We start from the raw sequence: 21,797 nt of genomic DNA, 5'->3' as shown, positions 1-21,797 counted from the left end.
CTAAATTTGTCTCCTTCCTCTTGGCATATTCAGTAGCATTTTATGAGCAAAAGAGAAACATATCAAACCAAAGACAGTATAGCATAATGGTCAGGAATCCACATTTCGGAGTCAAATTTTTCCCACCCCAAACCCAAACTCTGCTGCTTATCAATTAGGTGAGCTTGGGAAAGCTATTTAGTTTGTATGAAATCTTCACCTCTGTAAGGCAAGAATAACTGTACCTAGGTCACAAAGTTATTTTGGAGATTAAATAGTACATGTGTAGTAAGTAATTCTAATGGTACTGAAGAAAATGCAATGGAATAAATACTACTAAAGGGTATATTTGAAGACACTGAGCATTCGTTGAAAAATTCCAGAAACATTCCAAATTACTTAGAAAATCATTTATAAAGCAAAGCTAATATTGCTTCCCATCTCTAAGACCTCACCTTTATTATGTGATATTCCCTTCAGATGGCCAACACCTAGAGGAGTTCCTAAATTTGCCCCCACCCACCAGACTCCTGCCCTTTCTGGCCATTTACAAGTTCAGAGTTGAACTGTAATACTGTGTTTTACCATTAGTGGCCGCTGTTTGACATGGCTCTACAATGTAAGAAACTTCACAACTGAGGCTCTGAGAAATTGATTTGATAATTAAAATTTGATTTATTGTGTTTATTTGTAGATGTTCTGCATAGTATTGCTCTTGTAACTCTACCAGAGAGGCGCAGAGTTGGGAATACGTAACAGTACTGTTATACAGGACTCAGAAGAGGGTCCTTCCCCAAACAGCACAGCCATGCTTTGGGCTATGATAACCACCTGCCTGACAATTACAGTCTGGGATTTATAAACACCCAGAAAACTCCCTGGAGGGAATAAGTATATTTCCTTTAATACACTACATAAGACAAACACATTCTCTTAAATATGCTGTGTGCTGACTGCCAAGTAGATTTACTTTTCTGATGCCAAAGGAAAACACTCAGAATCAAGGCAAAAGACCTTGGTAGATCAGACATACTCGGAAGCCAAGAAAAGAGCAGAGGACATCAAAAACTTCCATGGGGTGTTATCAATCAGGGACTGAACAGGTGAGATGCTAAGAGCATGAACCTGGAGTCAGATTTTATATCTCATCACAACCAAGGGAGCCAATGTGCTCCTTTGAGCCTGACTCACCATGTTGAGACTCAAGTGTCCTCTTCTGTAAGGGAGCAATAGGAATTCTCATCTCACGAGATTATTCTGAAAATCAAATGACATAACATGCCTAACCTGTAGAGCAGTAGACATGGCCAAACACTGTAGATGTTATCATATTCATTGTAGATGTTATCAGGGCCAAAGCCATGTTCCCATGAAACTCACCATTCCATGTACAAAATGATGGCTTCCTACTGTAAGTGTCCAGAGCTCTCTGCCTGGGGACTCTCTCTGCCCATGACCTGGGGCTGTAAGGAAGTGCCAGGGAGTTATCACTTCCAGGAACTGCTCTTGGCCAATTATGCATAGAATATAGAGGATAAGCGCCTATTTCCTTACTGTTTGGGAGGGACAACCCTGAGACTTGCTCCACACTGTATGTCAGGTCCTCGGCAGGTTTGAGGCTCATCTGTCCTCTGTGGTGACTGGCTCTCAATGCACACATACTGGCTGTATTACTGCTCACTTTCCTACTTCTCGACCAGCATTTCCTAGGATTATCTCCAAAATAAACACTGGCACTCGAATTCTTGTTTCAGGATAGAATCTGGCTGAAACACTACCCCACAATGCAAACAGGGTTCATGATGTGGACAATTGGGTTCAGAATAAAAAGCTCAATTCATTAACCAAGCCCTGTCTATGGGGCAGCCTACCAGTCCCCTCCCTTCCCTTGGGTCACACCCTTGTCATTTACTTTGTTTTTGCCTTTGCTGTTGTCTGTAGCTGATCTTCATACATCCAGTAATCCTGCCACCTAAGCACCATGCACTTACTGCCCAAGTTGTTACCCTAAAACACATCTCTGGCAGAGTCACCCCCTTGCTTTTATTTTTGAAGCCTTCAGTGGTATGCAGTGCCTCTGCGATTATGCCTGAAATTTAAACACAGTATGAGACCCTTCTAAGCTGGTTCCACTCGCCCCTTCAGCCTCCTCTCCAGTGACTGCTCAACACAGCCAATGCTCTGCCCCCAGAATAAACCAGTGCCCTCTCAAAAGCACCATCACCTACCACCTTTCTATGTGCTCGTATGTGTTTGTGACCTTCTCTGTCAGAAGAACCCTGCTTAAGCTTCAGGGTCTGGCTCACACATGCCCTCCTCCCTGAGGACTTCTCTGTGACAGTTTCCTTCTCTGGTCTTCCACAGAAGCATCTGCATCACAGATGCAATCGTTCATTTGACAAGCATTTTCTGAGCATATTCTACTACATGCCAATCCTGTGCTAAGCCCCAGGGAAACCAAGCTGGGTAAAAGCCCACATGAAGTTCACAGTTGGGTGAAGGAAACAGAGATAGCAAATAAACATAACTTAGTTCCAGACTGGAGTGAGAGTAAGGATTCAGACCCAGTTTGGGAGCTGGAGAGCCTCCCAGGAGGAATGCCCTTTCTTGGTGGGAGTGAAGTAGGAGTTAGCACCAGATGAAGGAGGCAAGGTACATCCCAGGCCAAGGGCACCACAGGGCAGAACCCTTTGATGGAAGGGGATATAGTGGCATAGAAGGCCAGGGCCTTTGAAGCAGAGAGGCACCAGGGAAAATGGAGGGAGAAGAGGCTCTTAAATTGTTAATATATTGCTTTTTCTTGTGCTCTGAGCTCCTCAAAGGTAAGGACCAGGTATCATACCTACCTGAGCACTGATCACAATGCAGAACGCAAAATTAAGTGTGCCCATTTTGTGGATGAGGATGTCGAGGCTCAGGAAGGGTGAATGAGTTGCCCAAGATTTGAAGGTTGTTGATTGCATAGCAACTAGAATCTTCATCAATCCCATTGCTTTCTCTAAACTGCCACAAGGTAGATCACCTCTACCTTTTTTTTTTTTTTAAGAAAATATAAGTTTTTCAATGAGATCTTATATCCAAAGGGCCCTGGAGAGCAAACAACAAAACAAAACAAAAGTCCAGGTACTACTGTGTGTGTGTTACTGTTGCTTCTCTGGGGGTCAGAAGGAGAACAGGACCGTGTTCTGGTGCTGAGTTCTTTACTGGAGCCTCTTTCTTGTCCTGAAAAGGCGTAGATGCTGAGAATTAGCCGTCATAAGGAAGCTCCCGGGGATGCCCTGGAAAGAGCATCCTGGCTGACCCTGGGGGCCCCTGTCCAGAGAGAAAAGACCCCGCGTAGGACTCTTGAGGGCGGGGATTGGTACCTCTAGTTCCTGCTTCCGGAACCTCACTGTCCTCCCACTCAGAACCCGTGGTTGGGAAACAGCCCCACTTCCCGGCTATTCCGCCTGCCCCAGCAGATCGGTTGGAGAACAGGCAACCTTGCCTCTGCCTGGCATCCTCCAGGCCCCGACATTTATCTCTGTCCATTTCAAGGCGCCCGAGCCTGCGCCGTATATAACCAAGTACTGCGCCCCCAGGGGAGAGCCAGGCGGCCGCTCTAGGCGTGTTCCATCTACGAGTCTTGCGCAAATCCGTTATTAGGACTTCGATCAAGAGCCTCATTTGTGCCTGGTTCAGAAACAGGAGCCAAAGCTTCCTTTGGGCAGGGAAGGCAGGCGGCAGCGGGGGTGGGGCGGGCTGGGCGCGGCGCCTGCGAGGATTACGGCGGAACTGTGGACCGCGGCGCCGCTCGCCGGGGCTGCAGCCATTGCGCCGCCGAGCATCCCACATTCAACAGGAGGAGCCCGCGGGAGAGGAGCCGCGAGCACCGCGCGCCGCAGCCGCTGCAGCCCGTGCTCCCCGCGCCCCGAGCGCCATGGCCAAGGAAGGCGTGGAGAAGGCGGAGGAGACGGAGCAAATGATCGAGAAGGAGCCCAGCAAGGAGCCGGCGGAGGGCGGCGGTGGCGATGGCTCGCATCGCCTCGGGGATGCCCAGGAGATGCGCGCCGTGGTGCTGGCCGGCTTCGGGGGGCTCAACAAGCTGCGGCTCTCCAGGAAGGCCATGCCCGAGCCGCAGGACGGCGAGCTCAAGATCCGCGTCAAAGCCTGGTCCAGTATCTGTGCCTTTCTTGCTCCCTCGCTCTTTGCGCTCGGCGCTCCGGGAGGGGGTGGGAGAGTCTCCGCGGGGACGCTGCCCCGGGGAGCCTCCGCGGGCGTCCCCTCCGCGCCCGCGCCCCGCGCTGAGCCTCCCCGAGATCGGTGATCCGCCGATGCTGGCAGAGGGGTGCCGAGGGTGGCTTTCGCTCCCCGAGCCAGATGTAAGGTGCTCGGGAGGATGGTGGAGCCCAGAACCTTGGGTCTGGAAAAATGTGTTGCGGGAGTTCTCCGTCTGGTAGGACAGCTCAGCACGGGGGCAGGGGTGCGAGTTTGATGGTAAACCTGGTTAAAAATACTAATAACCATGCGCTTCCTGTGTGCCAGCTGCCGATTTTAGAGTTTTACGTGTGTGATCCTATTTAATACTTCCTGGGACCCGGCGAGTTAGGTACCTTCATCGTTTATCCTTCCTTACAGGTGAGAAAACCGCCGCTCAGAGCGAGTGATTTGCCCCAGATCGCTCAGCCGCTACCAAGTGGCCTGGCAGGGATCTGACACTCTTAAACCTCTGTGCTGTGCGGAGACTGGGTGCAGGTCTCCTCCCACCCCCGGCCCCCATCCCTCTGCACACTTCCCTCCCTGTGGCCTGGTATGAGGAAGGGAACTGGGAAGCAAGAGGGTCAGGCACTTAAGCGTCTAAACTGGGTGAGGGGTGAGGCCAGGGCTGAAGCCCACCGCTCCTGTTCCCCACATCCTCTGTGTTTCCCTAAGGGGGTAAAATCTTGATCAATTTCCTTTGAACTCATGCCCCCATCTCAGAAGGAGCCCAGTTCTCTAAGAGGCCCTCTATTCCCTATTCCTCCTGGGGAAACTTCTCGAGACCCATGCCTGTTGAGATGAACGGCAGTGGGCACAGGTAAGCCCCTCTGGGTCAGTGCACCCTGGGATCATTGCTCTGAGGTCCGGGAGGCTTAGAGGGGAAGATCAGTGGACTCCAACACTGCAGCCCCCTGACCCTTGCAGGTGGAACTGTTTTCACTGAGAGATGAGTCCCATAGCTGCTTTTTGAAGCCCCAAACACACAGTGCTCTGAAAGCAGCAGTCAGCACGGGTTCCCAAGTAAGATCCGAAACCCAAAATTGGGACCTAATCAAGAGGCAAGAAAAATGCAAAGCCCTCCCTTCCCTTCCCCACTTGAGAGTAGAAGCAGGCATCATTTGCCAGCTTAGAAGACAGCTGTGGGAGCAGTGGTCGCAGATGTCTGGCTGGCTCCTCATATATCCAGCTGGTCTGTTTGACTCTGAACTCCACTCTGAGACCTCTCTGGGGAATTCAGGGTAAGAAAGAAGCTTTTGCAAATGGGGAGATCCTATCTAGTTCTTTTTGTTAATTCTTTCAGAACCAAGTTGATCCATCCTAGAGAGCAATGCTTCATATCTGCCTTCTCACCAATAAACACCCCACGTCTAGCACAGTGGCTGGCACCCTGTCCTGAATGAGTTGCCAGGTGAATGGATTAAGGAAAGCTGGAAAGGGGTGGAGGAGTCACCATTTTTCTTCACTTGCTGGTGAAAGAGCTTCTGCCTAGCACAATTAAAGCCAGACATTGATGACTTTCCCTCTTTAACCACCCCATCCAAAATGTCATATGTATACACACAGGCATGTGTATACATAAAACAATTATTTAGGTGTGTATGTGCTTGTAGTTTATGACCGTTCCTCCAAATTGAAGATCATGCTCTAGGACTCTTATGTCAGAGTAGGCATGTTGTGGCTACTTTTTAAAGAAAAGTCTCATCTGTGGTGCAAATAGGACTTTAATCTCTGCATTCAGTAGCCTTATACTGACTGCATAAATGCTTATAAAAACAAGCATTTTGAAATGATAAATGTCATGATGAAGGCCAAGAGATTGATTTTCAAAGCCAAACACACAAATCTGTTCTTTAGTGGAGCTGTACACACACACACACACACACACACACACACACACACACTCACAATGGAATCACTGCGCTCCCCCACCCCAGTTGTCCAGTTGTTCAGAAAGCCACCCAGGCATGGAGTGCACACGGACCAGAATTGCAAAGGGCCCCGATTGATTTTCCTTTTGCCAGTCTGGAAGCAGAGCTAATCAGTTTCACAAGGGAGGATTGGAATAGCTGTGAAGATGGCCCTCTGGGCCCTTCCTCCTCCGCTGGGCTAGGATTGGCTGGCTAGAGATGCCCATTGATTGTAAGTTTCAGCCTTGAGATCCAGGATGACTCACTTGGTATTTTTATGAATCAACTGATGGCCTCATGGATGAAGGTCCCCTTTTATCTGCTCTCTATTTTTAATGGAAACCTTTTATCATAAATAGGATATGCACTTTGATGGAATGAAAGCATAGTACATCTGAACCTGTATTAGGCAGGCCTGGAGTGAGGGCTTAAGTTGGTTACTCTATAAATTTTGTGCGAATGGAAGAGAAGCAACAGGAAGAAGTTCTTATTTTATTGCATTTATCCTCTCATTCATGGACCGATGAGATAGTTATTTTTCCTGTGTTGCAGAAGAGCAAGTTGACGTTTGGGAACACTGAGTAATTCCTAAAAATACCACACAAGTAGTAGAGTTAGGATTTGAATCTGCCTCTTCTCAAAGCTCTGCCATTTTCCTTTTATTCCATTTTGTCTCTCTTGGTGGAAAAGTCACAAGAAATACGATTTGTCTCTCTGGACCTTTTGGCATGTATGATTGCTTTCCTTCCATTCTTTAATAAATACAAATTCTTTGCTGCTTTTATGTGTGGCTGAAGGAAACATTTATTGGCTATTCCCAGAGTAATATGGCTTTTTTAAATGCAGTGCAAAAAAGAGTCACCACTGGTGCTGGGGAGTCAGAGGGATAGTCTTCTGACTAAAGAACAGCAGTTTGGTGGGACTCACGTCACCAATTATCCATCAAACAGTTCACACAACAAGAAGTGTCAGTGGCCAAGTATCAAGAGGTCATGGCCTTTGAAGGGAGATGGACCTGGATGAAAGCTTGGGCCTTGTCTCCTCCTATCCATGTGACGTTGGTGGGCATGTCTCAGCGTCTCCAAGCTTCCTGTGCTTTGTCAGCACAATGGGGATAAGACGACTCTTGTGGTGGTGTCCAGAGGATCAGGCACAACACGAGCCTGGGTCAGTGCCCTGTAAGCAGTAGTTATGTCACCGTGATTGTCATCATCACTGTCATATCTAGACCTGTGTGACGAGCTTTTTGGTGACCAGACAACCTGGAGGCCCTCCTTCCATCATCTCTATCACCTAGGGGTTGTTAGGCCAGGAGCCAGGCTTCTTCAACTGAGTCCCAGCTCCGCTACCTACTAGCCAGATGCCATAGGTCGGACTCCTTGCGGGCAGAGCCTGACACAGGGATCCAGTGGGAGCAGGGAAAACAGGTTGGGGTGGAGGGGAGCACGCAGCTGGATCCTATCACAGAGTCAGTCCCACCTGGAAGCAAGGAGCAGGAAGCCTTGTGTGTCATTGGCTGGGGGCTGCTTCCTGAGTGGGCAGGGACTTTCTCAAGCAGAGGTGGCTTATATTTAACTGAGCAAGCTTCTCAAGGGAAGGGGACAGCTCTGAGCCATGAGTAGCCAACATTCCCAGCAGTTGGGGAGTGGGTACACCACTCCTGGAAGGGATCTCGGTGAGGCACAAACAACGCCTTCTGGTTGACGTTGGCCATGTTGCTTACCTCCTCTGAACTTGAGCGTCACGGTCTATAAATAGAGCTAATCTTAGCGCCTCCTTCCTTAGTGTTGTCATGAAATTTAAATGAGGTACTTTGTTAAGACCTTTATGATGCTGCCTGGCATGTAGCAAGGGGTGGATAAATGATAGCTATTATTATCTAAACTGTTATTCTTGGTTGCCATAGATACCCCGTATAGTTTATCTCTTGAACTGGAACTCTTTTGAAAATGAAAGGGGCACTATTAATAAATTACTGTGGGGTAGCAGAAGCAAACCGAGCTGCCCTAGACAAACTAGGGTGTGAGGTCCCCCAACTGAGAAGGATCAGATTTATGCCTTGGCTGCTGTCAGTGCATTCAACAGAGGAGTGTCTCATGGACAGCCGCTGGTAGGATTGGAGGCCAGCTCAGGGTCTCCAGGTTGGGCTGCAGGAATGTATTTAAGTGACCATTAACAAGCCTTGTCTAGTTGGTGGTACAAATTGGCTTGTGGTGGAAAGGCACTAATGGATTGGGGACATTTATTTTCCCAGAGTGATTTACAGTGAGAGGCCATATGAAACTGCTGGAAAGAGACCAATTGGATGAAAAATGGTTCCAGGCAGTCATGGCTCCATTGGCTGATCTGAAGATGGGCTGAGGGCAGCCACACAGAAGAAAGCCATCAGATTGGTGGGAGTCTAATATGTCACTAGGGGACGATAGACTGGAGGTGGGAAAGGAACAGGCATTTACTTAGCAGTTGTTATACACCAGGAACTGAGTGGCCTGTGTGACTCTTGGTCTCATTTCATCCTAATGGCATCTCAAGATCAGTACTACCGTCTCCACTTTAAGGAGGAGGAAACTGATGTTGAGAGACACATCAGGATCACAGACTGCTGAGTGAGGGCCATGTGAAAATCCAAGTCCACTGTGTTCCCAGGTGCCTTACTTTTGGGAGACAGAGGATCCGAAGACAAAGACACGAAAGAGCAAGAGAAAGGGAGAGACAGCCGAGGAGAAGCAGAGAGCACAGAGAAGCAGACAGACACAGAGATAGGCACACGGTGACAGAACGTTGAATACATTTGATTAATTACAGAGAAAACAGATAAGACTAAGAATGGCATAATGCCATCCTGCCTGTCCTCAAATGATCATCATCTCTCACACCACATCCATTTCCCCTCTGGTCCTGAGGCATGGGTGCTTTGGGAACCCACCCAGGATGGAGTTGCCATGGCTCTGCATTAACGGCAATACTCATGCTGATCAGCACAGTCACACTCCTTGGACCACTCGAGATACTGGAGTTCCTTCCTCTGCCTCCTTTGCTTGACTGGGCCATTGCTACCCTGGCAACTCCACTGTCAGATGTCCCCAAACAACACAGCATTGAATTGTCACTAATAAGGTTGATGCAGTGAAATGCAGCCAGTGACATTCCCTGTGTTTATTCAAATAAGCACATGGAGTCCATGAGGCTTAGTGGCACAGATGCTTGTAAAACTGAGAAATTGCTCGGAGAATTTCTCACGCCCAAGCCAGAGCCACTCTGACATGGAGATTGGAGTAGTGTTCTGAATCCCTCCACGTTGGATAGAGGTATCGGGATTTGATGGGAAAGAGTGACTCCATGCTGGTCCGATTTGAGCCTCCTTGGCCCAGGGCCTTTTTTATTTACTGACATTTTCATTTTCTCATTTACTGTATGCTTGCTGATGAGGACCGGAGATGGTGATGTCTGCTCTCTACCCAGTAATGGGATGGATTTCTTCCTTTCTTGGCAATCCAAGGAGGCAGGGAAACCCAGAATCGTGACTCTTTTTCTCATAAGAAAAAAATATATACTTTTATCTCATATTCAAACTCACTGTTTAGACTTAGCCATCTTGCCCCCTTGAGACTATTTTGATCTATCATTAAAGGAACTTCTGTCTTTCTGTATCCCTTCTCCCTCTTTCTTTATCTCTAAATATTTCTCTCTTCCTCCCAGTTTTTCCATCATGCAAGTTAAAAAAAAAAGTATGGTCATCAAAGAATTCCCACTAACAGAAGCATTAAATGGTACAATTTATAGTGGATGGAAAAAACCATTGAGAAATTAAAATGTGTTGTCATAATATTTTATGTAGCCTAGGATTCATCCAAGCAGGAATAATTTCAGTAAAATTAAAATGAAGTAAATTGCAAATAGCTCAACAATGCCATTTAGAACATTTTGATTTACTAAAAATCACTAATGTTGCCATGATTCTGATTACTTTTTGTGGTTGTTGTATCTTTAGGATTTAAATTTTTGAGGGGCAAGGGGAGGTCAAAGTTACAGAATTAAAACTAACCTGGGACCTAGAGTAAGAACCTGAAGGAAGACTTGGAAGGAAGGCAGATGTGGCCATTCAGAGAAGTCCCTTCATTCAGCCTTTAGAAAGGATGCTCAGAGGTGGTCACCAGCCTGCTTGGGCAGGGAAGCAAGAGGGGTGGGTAAAGAGTTGTCTGTTTTGGAGAGTTCCTGGGCTTCCTTTTTAGGCAGCCGTGGGTTAGAAGTTAGCTCTGCCCTTCAGGCAAGTTGCTCAGCTTTCTAAGCCTTGTTTTACTTATAAAATGGAGATAAAACCTTAGAGAAGATCTGATGTATTGTAGGTTCCCATAAGCAACAGCTGGATTTTAATGACCTCGGCACTAATTGGAAGCCCATGGCAGGTGGCTCATGACAGGCAGAGGGAACCAGGACTGTGTCACACCCGCCCCACTGTCCGCTCGCAGTGTCTTTGCAGGGACAACGCCCATTGTACCCCTCAGCTCTGCATCTGGTCCTCGTGCCCTGTGAGGTGCACGGCGCGGGGATCATTACTCTTGTTTTCTAGGAGAGGAGACTGGGACTCAGAGATTAAGTGGCAATTGTGAGAAGCTACAAGACTTTGGGTTTAGACCCTGATGCGAGCTCACTGCTGTGTGATCTTAAGCAAATAGCACTTTCCACTGACCCCAGTAATAATGCCCACGTTTAAAAGCTGTTATGAAGGTGAGCTGAGCACCCGAGAAAGCCCTGATAGGGCCCTGCACATAGCAAATGCTCAATAAAGGTCATTTTCCTTTCTAAGTCACTCAGGTGACAAAAGGTAGAACTAAGACTTGAATTGGCATCTCCTGGTTCTGAGTCCGGCGGTTCTCCCCCCAGACTACCTTGGCTTCAGGGATGAGGGTGCTGGCTTCTGAATCTCATTCCCAGGGTTGAGCATGGTCCCGGGCTAATATGCTCCCCTCACACCAGCCCTCTGCACGCCCATCCATGGGTGGGGACAGGGAGTTCTCTGACACCTGGGTATGTGTAGGTTGGGAGTTTGGCTCACTCTCATTCGAAGGTATCAAAATCCCAGGACCTTTGGACACATCGCTGACATTCAACACTGACAACAGAACTCTCTCAGGCATAGAGAAATAACACCCCATTACCCCCAAGTTTCTGGTACTTCACTTTCCTAAGATGGATCCTTTTTTGGCATCTTGGTATTTGTCATAGAAGAAAAAGTTTAATTAGAAACAAGAAGAGACTCTTCTTAGGAAAGGGCAGCAGGCATGTAATCTCAAATTAGTTTGATTCCTCTGTGTGTGATCTCATACAGGAAATCAGTTGAAGCCATGCTATTAAAATAAGTGAATTTTATGTTTGAAGGCCCTGGAGACAAAATAGATATTCCAGTGACAGGAGCTGTTTCATCTTGAATGTGCTATTTTCTTCATAAGAGTAGCACTCAGCTTTTTTCTTCAATCTCCTCTTGCCAGTGACCCCTGACCCTTCAGCTGAGCTTCATCCCCAGCACTGCTGGGATTCAGGGACCTGCTAAAGAGTGCTTACCCAAACAGAACCCTCTCTGTGAGCTAAAGCATTGAATCTTGCTACTCTTGACTTCTCTAAATGACTGTGGTCCCCAGAGCTCAATGCAGGATAATTATTTTCTATGCACGAAATGATAATGATTCATTTCTTGGACACCCAAAACTGTATGGGAGCTTTCTGGTTATAAAACAGTTAATATTTGAAGTGAAACAGGCCTGGATTCAAATCCTGGCTCATGATTTCAGCAATCTGTATAATCTTGGAAAAATGACTTAGTCTTTTAAAACGGCAGTTTCCTCATCTGTAATGTGGGCATAATGATAACACCTATGGGGTAACAGTTTTAAAGTGAGGAGAAAGAAAAGATAATGAACCCAAAGTGCCTAGCAATGATGTTGGCATATTTAACATTGGTTGATGATTGACATCTGTGTCATATACTCTGTGTCTGGTAGATATTATTGTTGGGAGACGATGCAGAGACACAGGACCTTAGAAAGTCCACCCAGACTTGATAAAACTTTCTGAATGGAGTCCACCATTCTGGCTCTGTGTTTTCCCCCAAGGGCAAAATACCCTCACATCACAAGCATCATGGGCAGGATGTGCCACCGTGCTGTGACATATATAAGAAATCAAGATAATGCCTGCCGGAACCACAGGGGAAATGGAACCAGGATGTACTGTGTTCCTACTGTGTGCCAGGAACTGGGCCAGTCTTAGAAGTCTTCAAAGCAGAGACCAGTCCATCCTCCCTGCCTCCTCTCTCTCTTTTAAATTTCAGCTATCATGATGCATTTGTCCCTGGACTTCCTTTTGCTTCCATCTTTCATCCTCTCTCTTCTTGTGAGTTAGCTCTCGAGCTCGTAGGCCAAGGAGCTTCCTTCTTGAGACTGAGAAAGGCAGCAGCCGTTAGCTCTGGCAGCCTGGTTTCAGCAAGCTCAGTGCAAAGACAAAATGTTGCTCCTAATTCCCATACATCAAGGAAGGAATCTGATTGGTACGTTGTGAATCACATCCCAGCATCTGGAGCTTGCCTCTTCCCAAGGGAGTGAAGAGCTGAGGTTGACCATGTTTGTGTCTCATGCCTCCTACCCTGGCCTGAAAGAACAGAGGCACCATGATTGACAGCCCAACAGGAACACAAGGTGTGTGTGTGTGTGTGTGTGTGTGTAGAAGAAGAAGGGGTAGGTACTCTAACACCAGTGCAGGCCATCAACCAGAAGATGGGACTGGTGACACACACTGAATGGGGCACAATGGGAGCCTTCACGGGCAGAGAGTGGGCACTCTTCTACAGCAGAAAAAGTATAGGATCAGGAGGGGTTGGAGAAAGGAGCTCATTTCCTATGCTAGGATCTTACATTTTTCAACACGAAGTTATTGAATCTCTTTAAGTAACATAGATAATATTTTAAATGTCGAAGCCATCATCTTTTAGAGCTCTTTGGTGATCTTAGAAAGTTTTTAAAACTTTATTACCACTTGACTGTTGATGCCAAGCATGGTGCTTGGTTAACAGTAAGCACTCATAGGCGTTCACAGGCTGAGTAAGTATATTCCGGGCTTCCTCCAGATAGTAAATCTGACCTTCCTGATGTAACGAGCAGCCATCGAGTCAGTGTGGCCTCGAGCTCCCTTCTCATCATGGCTTTCTCCAACCAGAAACATCAACCTTTCCAGCAATTTTCCCCAGAAAGAAGCCAAACAATCCCAGGACCTCCAGCTGGCAGGTCTGTGAGCGAGCACTTTCGGTGAGCTGGTTTTCAGGCTGCCCCCTTCCCTTAGCACAGCCCATTCTCAGGCACCCAGACACTCCCGCTCTGTGCTCGGTAATGACTGCTTTCCCTCGGCCGCGGAAGTAGGTCCCTGACTCTCACGATGCTCTGTAATTTTCTCCTTGTTGACATCGGGTTCCGAGTGCGGGAGGCCACGACTCTCAGCAAGAACCCACTGGGCCTCTTCTGATGACTCTCATTCCAAGAGCACTCACCCAACACTCCCAGAGTGCTCCTACCTGGGGACCTTGGGTCCCTCTGGGTCCCCAACCTCCCCTCCACACCTTAGAGAGTGGGAGGCACTTCTGAGGGGATGGCCCATGTCCTTAGAAACACAGTGCTCCTGGTCCGCTTGACTCAGCCTTTCCTCTTGCCTGTTCTGCTAGTCTGAGTGCATCCCCATTTTTTTCTCCACCCAGGGTGGAGTCAGACCCCCACTCTCTGGGGTTAATCTAAGGATGTTCTTATCACTAACTCGTCTCATTATTATTATCATCATAGCCTTAGCGAGTACTTTGTGCCTTGGTCACTATACTAAGTATTCTGTACACATCCTTACACTAACCAATTACAGAAGAAGACAAGGGACCAGAGAGGTAGGAGAACTTAAGATCACACAGCTAAATATGTCACAATGAATCCCACCATGATGTGCAACTATAATGGACCAATAAAAAGTGTGGGGGAATAAAGATCACAGAGCTAATAAGACAGAGAGCTGGAATTTGAGCCAGAGTGTGTCTTCCTGGAAAGGTCTACACCTTGCCTTCATTTAAAAGAACCTTTTTAAAATATATCTTCTTTTCACTGCCCTGTCCTAGACACAAACCCCTGGAGTGGGAAGATGGCCTGAGAGATGGCAAATACTACATTCAAGTATTTAATTTCTCACCATGCACACCCATACTCCCATCTACCCAGAAGGCAGAGGTAGGAGGTTCAAGTCCAACCTGAAGAGTGTAGCAAGGTTCTGTCTCAATTACAAAATAAAAAGGACTGGGGATGGAACTCAATGGTGAAGCATCCCTGGATCCACTCCCCAGCTCCTAGCAGGGGATGGATCAGATCTGATTTTTCTCATGTTGCCATAGACTCCTTCATCCTAGCTTACCTCCTCCAACTGCTCTTCCCTTGGCGTGAGGTTCATTGTTCCCAGGAGACTTGGCTGCTCTTCATGCACATTGATGCCTGGGGGGCAGCCCCCGCCCAGGTGGCGTGAGACCTGTGATCCCGAGGAACTCTGAGGAGAACCTCAACACTGTGCATTCCACAGCCCCCTCTCTTCCCAACATAGTCACATTCATCTTTGGACAGGTGTCTATCAAGTTACAGACACTCTTTTTTAAAACAGAAGGAGCCCGTGTCTAGGATCAGAAAGCCCTGCTTTTCATTTATCTAGACTATGCCTACTTCAGTCTGCTAACGGGGAGCTATTAACCCACCATTCCTATGATCGGTGTCAATGATTTTGCAGTTGGATTCTCTTTATCATCCCAGCTTAATTCACCAGATTTGTTCCAGTTTTGGGGACCTCGGAGTAAACTCTGGCTCAAAGTCTTTCAGTCAGGACGGGGATGCATAACACAGCCATCAATGTGTCCACCTTCCTGGGATGGTGTTTCCAGGTTCAAGGACCTTCTCTATCTGATCGTACAGGGACAGTAGTCTGTACCTCTGGAACTTCTATGTCATAGGAAATAAATAGCACAAGCATTTGTCATGCTGCGGTCCTCTTTGGGTCTCTGTCTCTGTCCTTGACCAATGACATTTACGGGGAGCTCCTCTCCTTCCTGTGCTCTTGGGACAGTTCCGTTTCTTTTTCTTTTTTCCTCTTGTTTCCCTAAGGTAGCTGAGCCTGTTCACTCTTGAGTAGAAATCCAACTTCCAGGTTCTTTGAAAAGTACTGTCAAACCTTGGGGCCTTTAGAAAACAAAAGCTGGATTCCTTAGTGCTACAGAGAATGTCTCAAACATGCTTTCCTATTTACATCCCTCCAGACTTCTCTCCTCTCTCTTCAAGCTCTCCCAGAGTTTTAAACCTTGTATCTTTGTTCACCTTTCACATTTATTTCTTACCTTCCAGGAGTAAATCTTTGCTCTCTCCAAAGCACAGCGACCTAGCAGGTCTCCTTTTACCATCATACCAGTGCACACCATGCTGCCAGTCCAGTATGGCTGAGAGAAAATCCCTCTTGTAAGGAGAAAGAAGGTTAGCACTCAATGACTCCTAGGCGTTTTCCTGTGTACATCTCCATCAGAGGAATCATTGTTTGCCAGCCCTGATGTGTCCTGTGCCAAGCATTGAACATCGAAACATGGATGTCTAGTGTTGCTCCTAATCCACAGGGAAGACAGTAGGAGTGATGCTGCTACTATCACCTTCTCAGGTGAATTAAGTACCAACTGGCCAAAAATTAAAGTTCAGATCCTTAGTGACACTAACCCATTTCCAGCATTCAGTACCCACAGGTGGTCATTGGCTGCCATATTGGACCCATATGGAAGTTTCTATCATCGTGGGATGTTCCACTGTGCACTATTGTAGTCTTCACTCTACCCCCCCCACACACTTTTTTCCTATGGAAACAACTGTTACTAAACATTATTTTTATCAACTGCAATGTCTTTGGACATAACTTTCACATTACTGCAAAAATGGACTGTTTCTCCGTGATGATCCTAGCTCCTCTGTGGCTCTGTGGAAAACTCAAGCTGTGGTCACTCTGTACTGTCTTTCCTTCCCATGGAGAGGTGAGCTGGAGCTGGAGAAGTCAGGGAACGAGAGCAAAGGACACACCCATTCCTAAGGAATTCTTTCCTGATCCCAGTGAAGTGGCTTAGTAACTACCTTCTCTGTGCTCGCTCTGACCTTTAGATGGCCTCCTCTTGTGGAATTCCATAGTGTGTAATCATGTATTTGCTGATCTCTGAACTCCGAGAAGCACAGATGGCATTGTCACTGTGGTAACATCATTGCCTGACCAAGCCCCAAAACACAGGGGGTCTATTGAATTTTAAATCAGATGAGATTGAATGCTCTATGCAGCCAATCACCGCCAAGCGCCCATTTGAAATCAATGCCTTGGTCACCATCACGTGGAGCAGAGAGATGCCAACCTCTTCAGGAGCCAGCATAGGAATACACACATCCTGCTGCATCTCTAAAAGGGGCTGAGAGCAGAGAAATAGCTCCAGGTCCCCAAATTGAGAGGGTTGGTTTTGGCATCAGGGAAGGGGGTGCTGGACCTGCCTGTACCATGCTTTTCTGTTTCTGTTGAAAACTGACTCTAGATATTCATATTCTATATACGTCTACTTGGCTATTTTGTTCAGTGTTGGAAATACTACTGAAGTGTGTCTTGAATACTAATTTGAACATAAGATCTGAACATATTTCCTTTCTCAGACACAGTAGCAACAAAGGATATAGCTCATACAACTATATCCTGAGCTATATTACCCTCGTTATGACTGCATCTGTAATCGAGAAAGTCATGGGGGGGGGCAACAACAGCAGTATTTACTTAGTAAGTAAAGATTATGAAGAAGCATCAAATGCACCAGAGAATTTCAGATGTCTTCCATGCTGGCAAGGTTGATCTTATCTAAAAGTAGTGGCTAGGGAGGGTGTGCAGGGTTAGGAGGGAATCAGCATCGAGAGCCACAAACTAGTAATGGGCAGAAGCGGGTCAGGACACCCTTAACACACTCCTTCTGCCCTGGGATGGAACCAGGTGACTTCTCTATCCTACTGTCCATCCAGGGCATTCTGTCTGTCTTCAGATAAGATGCTGTATGAGATTAAGGTACATAAGGTATTTTTGCTTTGAACACTGTTTTCTTCCAAGCAGGTGATTCTGTAGACTTGAGAGAACAAAACTGGTGCTTGTACACACCAATAAAGAGAAAGAAAAAAATCGTGAACACATTTTCTGAGATCAATCAATGCCTATTTTCATAGGCATTTTCAAGGTATCAGTTGAGATGAAGAAAGAGAAACAGAAGTTATGGTTCTCAGGATATGAGGAAATGGATCAACATCTGCTTCTTTGACCCCATGTGGAATGGAGTTAAGGGCTTTCATGAACATATTATCAGCAAGACAAGGGCAGAATGAAGACGGGCTTACCTTTTTTTTTTTTTTTTTTTTTTCCTGTGTTTACTTTGTCAGAGTCTCACGTTAGGTCTGTTTGGTCCTTCCCAGAGCTGGCAGAAGCAGTCATGAATTCTGGGGCCATCCATGCCCACCAGGAGGAGGCGAGTAAAAGCTTCCCATTTGGAATTTCATGGTGTTTTCCTGATGCCCACATCTCCTCCAGAGTTCTATGACCTCAACTTCCCACAAACATGTAAAAAACCCTGAACTGCTATTTTTCATGTGGATTTTTCCCAAACAGTATGCCAATCCTACATGCATTTCGGTAATGCATCCACCTGCCAACGTTTTCTGTTTTCTTTTTCCTTAGTCCCTTTCTTGATTCTTCGAGCCCTTTAATTCCTCTGTTTCCCTTTCATTCTTTCAGGTCTCTACTTAAAGATCTCAATGTCTTCTCTGACTTCACATCATTAGTTGTAAGAAACCCTAGATCTTTCCTCCTCAGGGACCACCATGCAGAGGAGCCCCATAAATGTTCACTGTGAGTGACAAATATCTGTAACCGTGAGGGAACAGAACCCCAAAAGGGGAAATGACGCCACCATTCTTGCGATATGAGAGAAGTCACCTGGTTCCATCCCAGGGCAGAAGGAGTGTGTTAAGGGTGTCCTGCCTGCTTCTGCCACCACCCAGAGCGATATTTTAGGACCTCTGTGCATATTCTTCCAGTTACTGGGAGTGATGGCCGCTGACAGCTCACCCCTTGTCCCCTCCTGAGGAATTGCCCTCAGCTTCAGGTAGGCTCCTTGTCCCAAACTGCATCCCCTCCCTGGGGTTAGCCTCAACCCATCACTAGTTGATGGAGGGGTACTGGTACCCTTGCTTTGATCCAGAATTACCCAAGGGGCCATACTAGCCCTAGAAGTTTCCATGGATGAGCTGAAACCTCTTCACTAGTGTAGCAGAGACATCTACCTCTGTCCAGTCCAGCTTCCCTCACGTTGATCTAGGTTATTGCTTCCTAGAACACTCCCTATCAGACCTGCGTGCAAATCAGACTATGCACCTGTTTCCCAGGGACCCTGGCTTTTGACGCCTTCTTGGTGTGACAATGCTGATGACGATGATGATGACAGCAGCTCATTCTTCTGAGCACTTCCTGTATGCAAGGGACTCTGTCCACCCTATGCTGTCACCTTCAATTCACACCAACATTCCTAGGGTTTTATGAGATGAAAAAAAAAAAAAAAAATCAAGGCTGAAGGAGGTCAAGCACACCCCCTCAGAAGGAGCCAGAAAGCCAGAGCTCAGGATTTAAGCTTGACTTTGGCAGTGGCAGAGGACCACTAGGACTATTCTTTTGGAAACTTTCTGGAGGTTAATGTTTTGACTTTGTGGTTACATTGTATCTTAGCACCCCTGCTGGTGGCCTAGTCACCACTTTGACCCCATGATTGAATTCTTCACATTATAATATAATCAGCTTTTATGGGCCTATTTTCCTGTGAGCACTTCAAATTTGTTAATTTTGGGTATTCAGTACCTAGGACACCACTTGGTATACAGTAAGTGCTCCGTGTGCTCGTTGAGTACAGAGTGTGTTACGGTGTGGATACCAGGTGTCCTCCAAAGCTCCTGTGTTATGCAGGAATATTCTTAGATGAAATGATTAGACTGTGAGAGCTGTAACCTAATCATCATTGTTTGGATGGACTAATTGGGTGGTCACTGTGAGCAGGTGAAGCATGGCTGGAGGAAATAGGTCTCTGGTGACATACCCTGGAAGAATTCATCTTCTTGTGGCCCCTTCCGCTCTCATTCTCTTCTTTTCCTGCCTACCATGAATAACAGAGGACTGCTCCTCCACCATGCCTGTCTGCCATGATGTTCTGCCTCACCTTGGGTCCAGAGCGGTGGAGTCCGCTTACTATGAACTGAACCTCTGAAACTGTTGGTCCCAAATCAGCTTTTCCTCCTCTAAGTTGTCCTCCCCAGGTCTTTTGGTCACAGTGTTGAAAAACTGACTAAAGGAAGGTCTCGTCTATGTAACTTGGAATATTTAGTGATGCTCTTTCAAAAGGCAAGCAAAGTTCAGTAGCAAAGTACAGTAGTCAAGAGCACAGGTTCTGAATCCATGTGGCTTACATCGACGTAGCAACTTTGCAAACCTAGATGTGTCTCGATTTTGTTCTCTGTAAAGTAGGGATGATATCATTTGTCTCTTAGCATTGTTTATTGGTGGCATAAAAATTAAATGATATCATGCACATAAAGCACTTAGCACCATGCATGATACATAGTAAACACCTCATAAATGTCATACCTTACAGTTGCTAGCCACAAATCAATTCCTTTTCTCCTCATGCTCCGTCATCAGGAAAATCAGTATGGGGTTTCTCATGTTTCTGTGGAAGAGCCCTTTCAGAAAGCACCCATCCCTTTTTGAACATTTCTCTTCATGACAGAAACTGACATTGGGCTAGTAGTGGTCCTTCACAACTTTTATGGCAATGAGAATATGCCTAAGTAAAGAGATGCTCAGATCTGGGGCCAGGAAATGCACATTTAGGAAAAAAACAGTATGGCCACACCACTATGAGGATCCTGACATGCATCCAAAAGGCGACTGTTTCCACGGCTCAAGGGGAACCCTTTCTGCTTGGAAATTACTACCGTGGAGGGCAGGAATTGACTGCCATAACCCTCCAAGAGTCGGGTCTCGTGGCCTTTACTGAGTACTTATTATTTATTACACATGCATTCAACACTTTTTGATGGTACTTCATAGAATCATAAGAGCTTATGATCTGAAGAAATTTCTGATGTCAGCTAGCCTTATATTTTACATTTCCTCCATGCTAACTTTTATAGTTTTCATAAACATCCTTAAGAACCAGGAATGTGACAGCCAGTTCAATATTTTTATTAGCATGTTGGACGTTGAAATCAATGGCATGACAGCCACATTTTCTGAAGATACAAATCCAGGAGGCAGAGCCAATTTTTTGGATGAAAGAATTAGGTTCCAAGAAAGAGAAGGACAAATTGGAATGATGAATCTAACCTAATAAAACCACATTTAACCAGGGTAAATATGATCTTCTGGATCAGGGTCAAAATGTTCAACTGCCCTTGAGGACAATGAGAGAGATTTTCATTTTCATATCTATCTAATGATCATCTATTAATATTTACCCTATCTCATTCTAAAAAGGGCTTGAATGACAGATGAGCTGGTCTCTAAGCAGGGCGTCAGACCAGTAGTCTCAGCATCACCTAAAACTTTTTAGAAATGTAACACCTGGGACGTCACCTCAGACAGAGTCAGGACCCTGGGGGAGAGTCCTACGATCTGGGTTTTGCCTGTAATCTTAGTGGCTCAGGAGGCTGAGGCAGGAGGATCATGAGTTCAAAGCCAGCCTCAGCAAAAGTGAGGTGCTAAGCAACTCAGTGAGACCCTGTCTCTAAATAAAATACAAAACAGGGCCGGGGATGTGGCTCAGTGGTTGAGTGTCCCTGAGTTCAATCCACAGTACTACCCACCACCCGCACCATACACATACTCACAAATTCCTTTTGGGAATTCTTGTGCACATAAGTTTTGAAAACAGTGGTAAGAGGTGATCAGGTATTTTAAATTGGAAATTCCAAAGCATTTCGAAGTTGCAGTGACAGTCAAGCAGTAAGACAATCAAACAAATGTCACAAATTTAGCTGAGGGCATTCAAACAGTTAGTGCAAAGAAAGATCCATAACAGCTTACGTACAACATGGGGCCTGAAAGGCCCCTGTAGACAGTGTGCGTGCTGAGACTTGAGGAAAATCCTATTTTCGTAGAGAAGTGAACACACATGTTAACACCTGGTGTGCTCAGTTGTATTCCTGCAGTAAGATAATGGCTTGGGAAGGTCATTTCTCTGCAATCTGCACCTTCACTGGGCCATGGAAGGGGCAAGATGGGATTTCTGTTGAGCATAAGATCAACCTATATAATGGGTGTTACGGTTTGGATGTGAGGTGTCCCCCAAAAGCTCACGTGTGAGACAATGCAGGAAGGTTCAGGGGGGAAATGATTGGTCTGTGAGTCTTAACCCAATCAGTGAATTAATCCCCTGATAGGGATGAACTGAGTGGTAACTGAAGTGGTGGGTGTGGCTGGAGGAGGTGGGCATTGGGGACGAGGCTTTGGGGTATATATTTGTATCTGGCAAGTGGAGACCTCTCTCTCTCTCTGCTTCCTAATCATCGTGTGAGC

General features: G+C 46.4%; 1 protein-coding gene across 1 annotated transcript in view; it reads left to right on the top strand.

The window, feature by feature from the left end:
* Positions 1-3,723: 3,723 nt before the first annotated feature.
* Positions 3,724-21,797, top strand: part of VAT1L (vesicle amine transport 1 like) — a 143,146-nt gene continuing 125,072 nt past the window's right edge. Inside the window, exon 1 of the mRNA XM_079116952.1 lies at positions 3,724-4,131. Within this exon, the coding sequence (XP_078973078.1) occupies positions 3,899-4,131 (233 nt within the window). The 5' untranslated portion in view covers positions 3,724-3,898. The remainder of the gene's footprint in view (positions 4,132-21,797) is intronic.

This window comes from Sciurus vulgaris (genome assembly GCF_902686455.1).
Source record: "Sciurus vulgaris genome assembly, chromosome: 17".
Lineage (NCBI taxonomy): Eukaryota > Metazoa > Chordata > Mammalia > Rodentia > Sciuridae > Sciurus > Sciurus vulgaris.
Note: the sequence above shows the minus strand (reverse complement) of the source record. Positions and strands in the feature narration are given on the sequence as shown.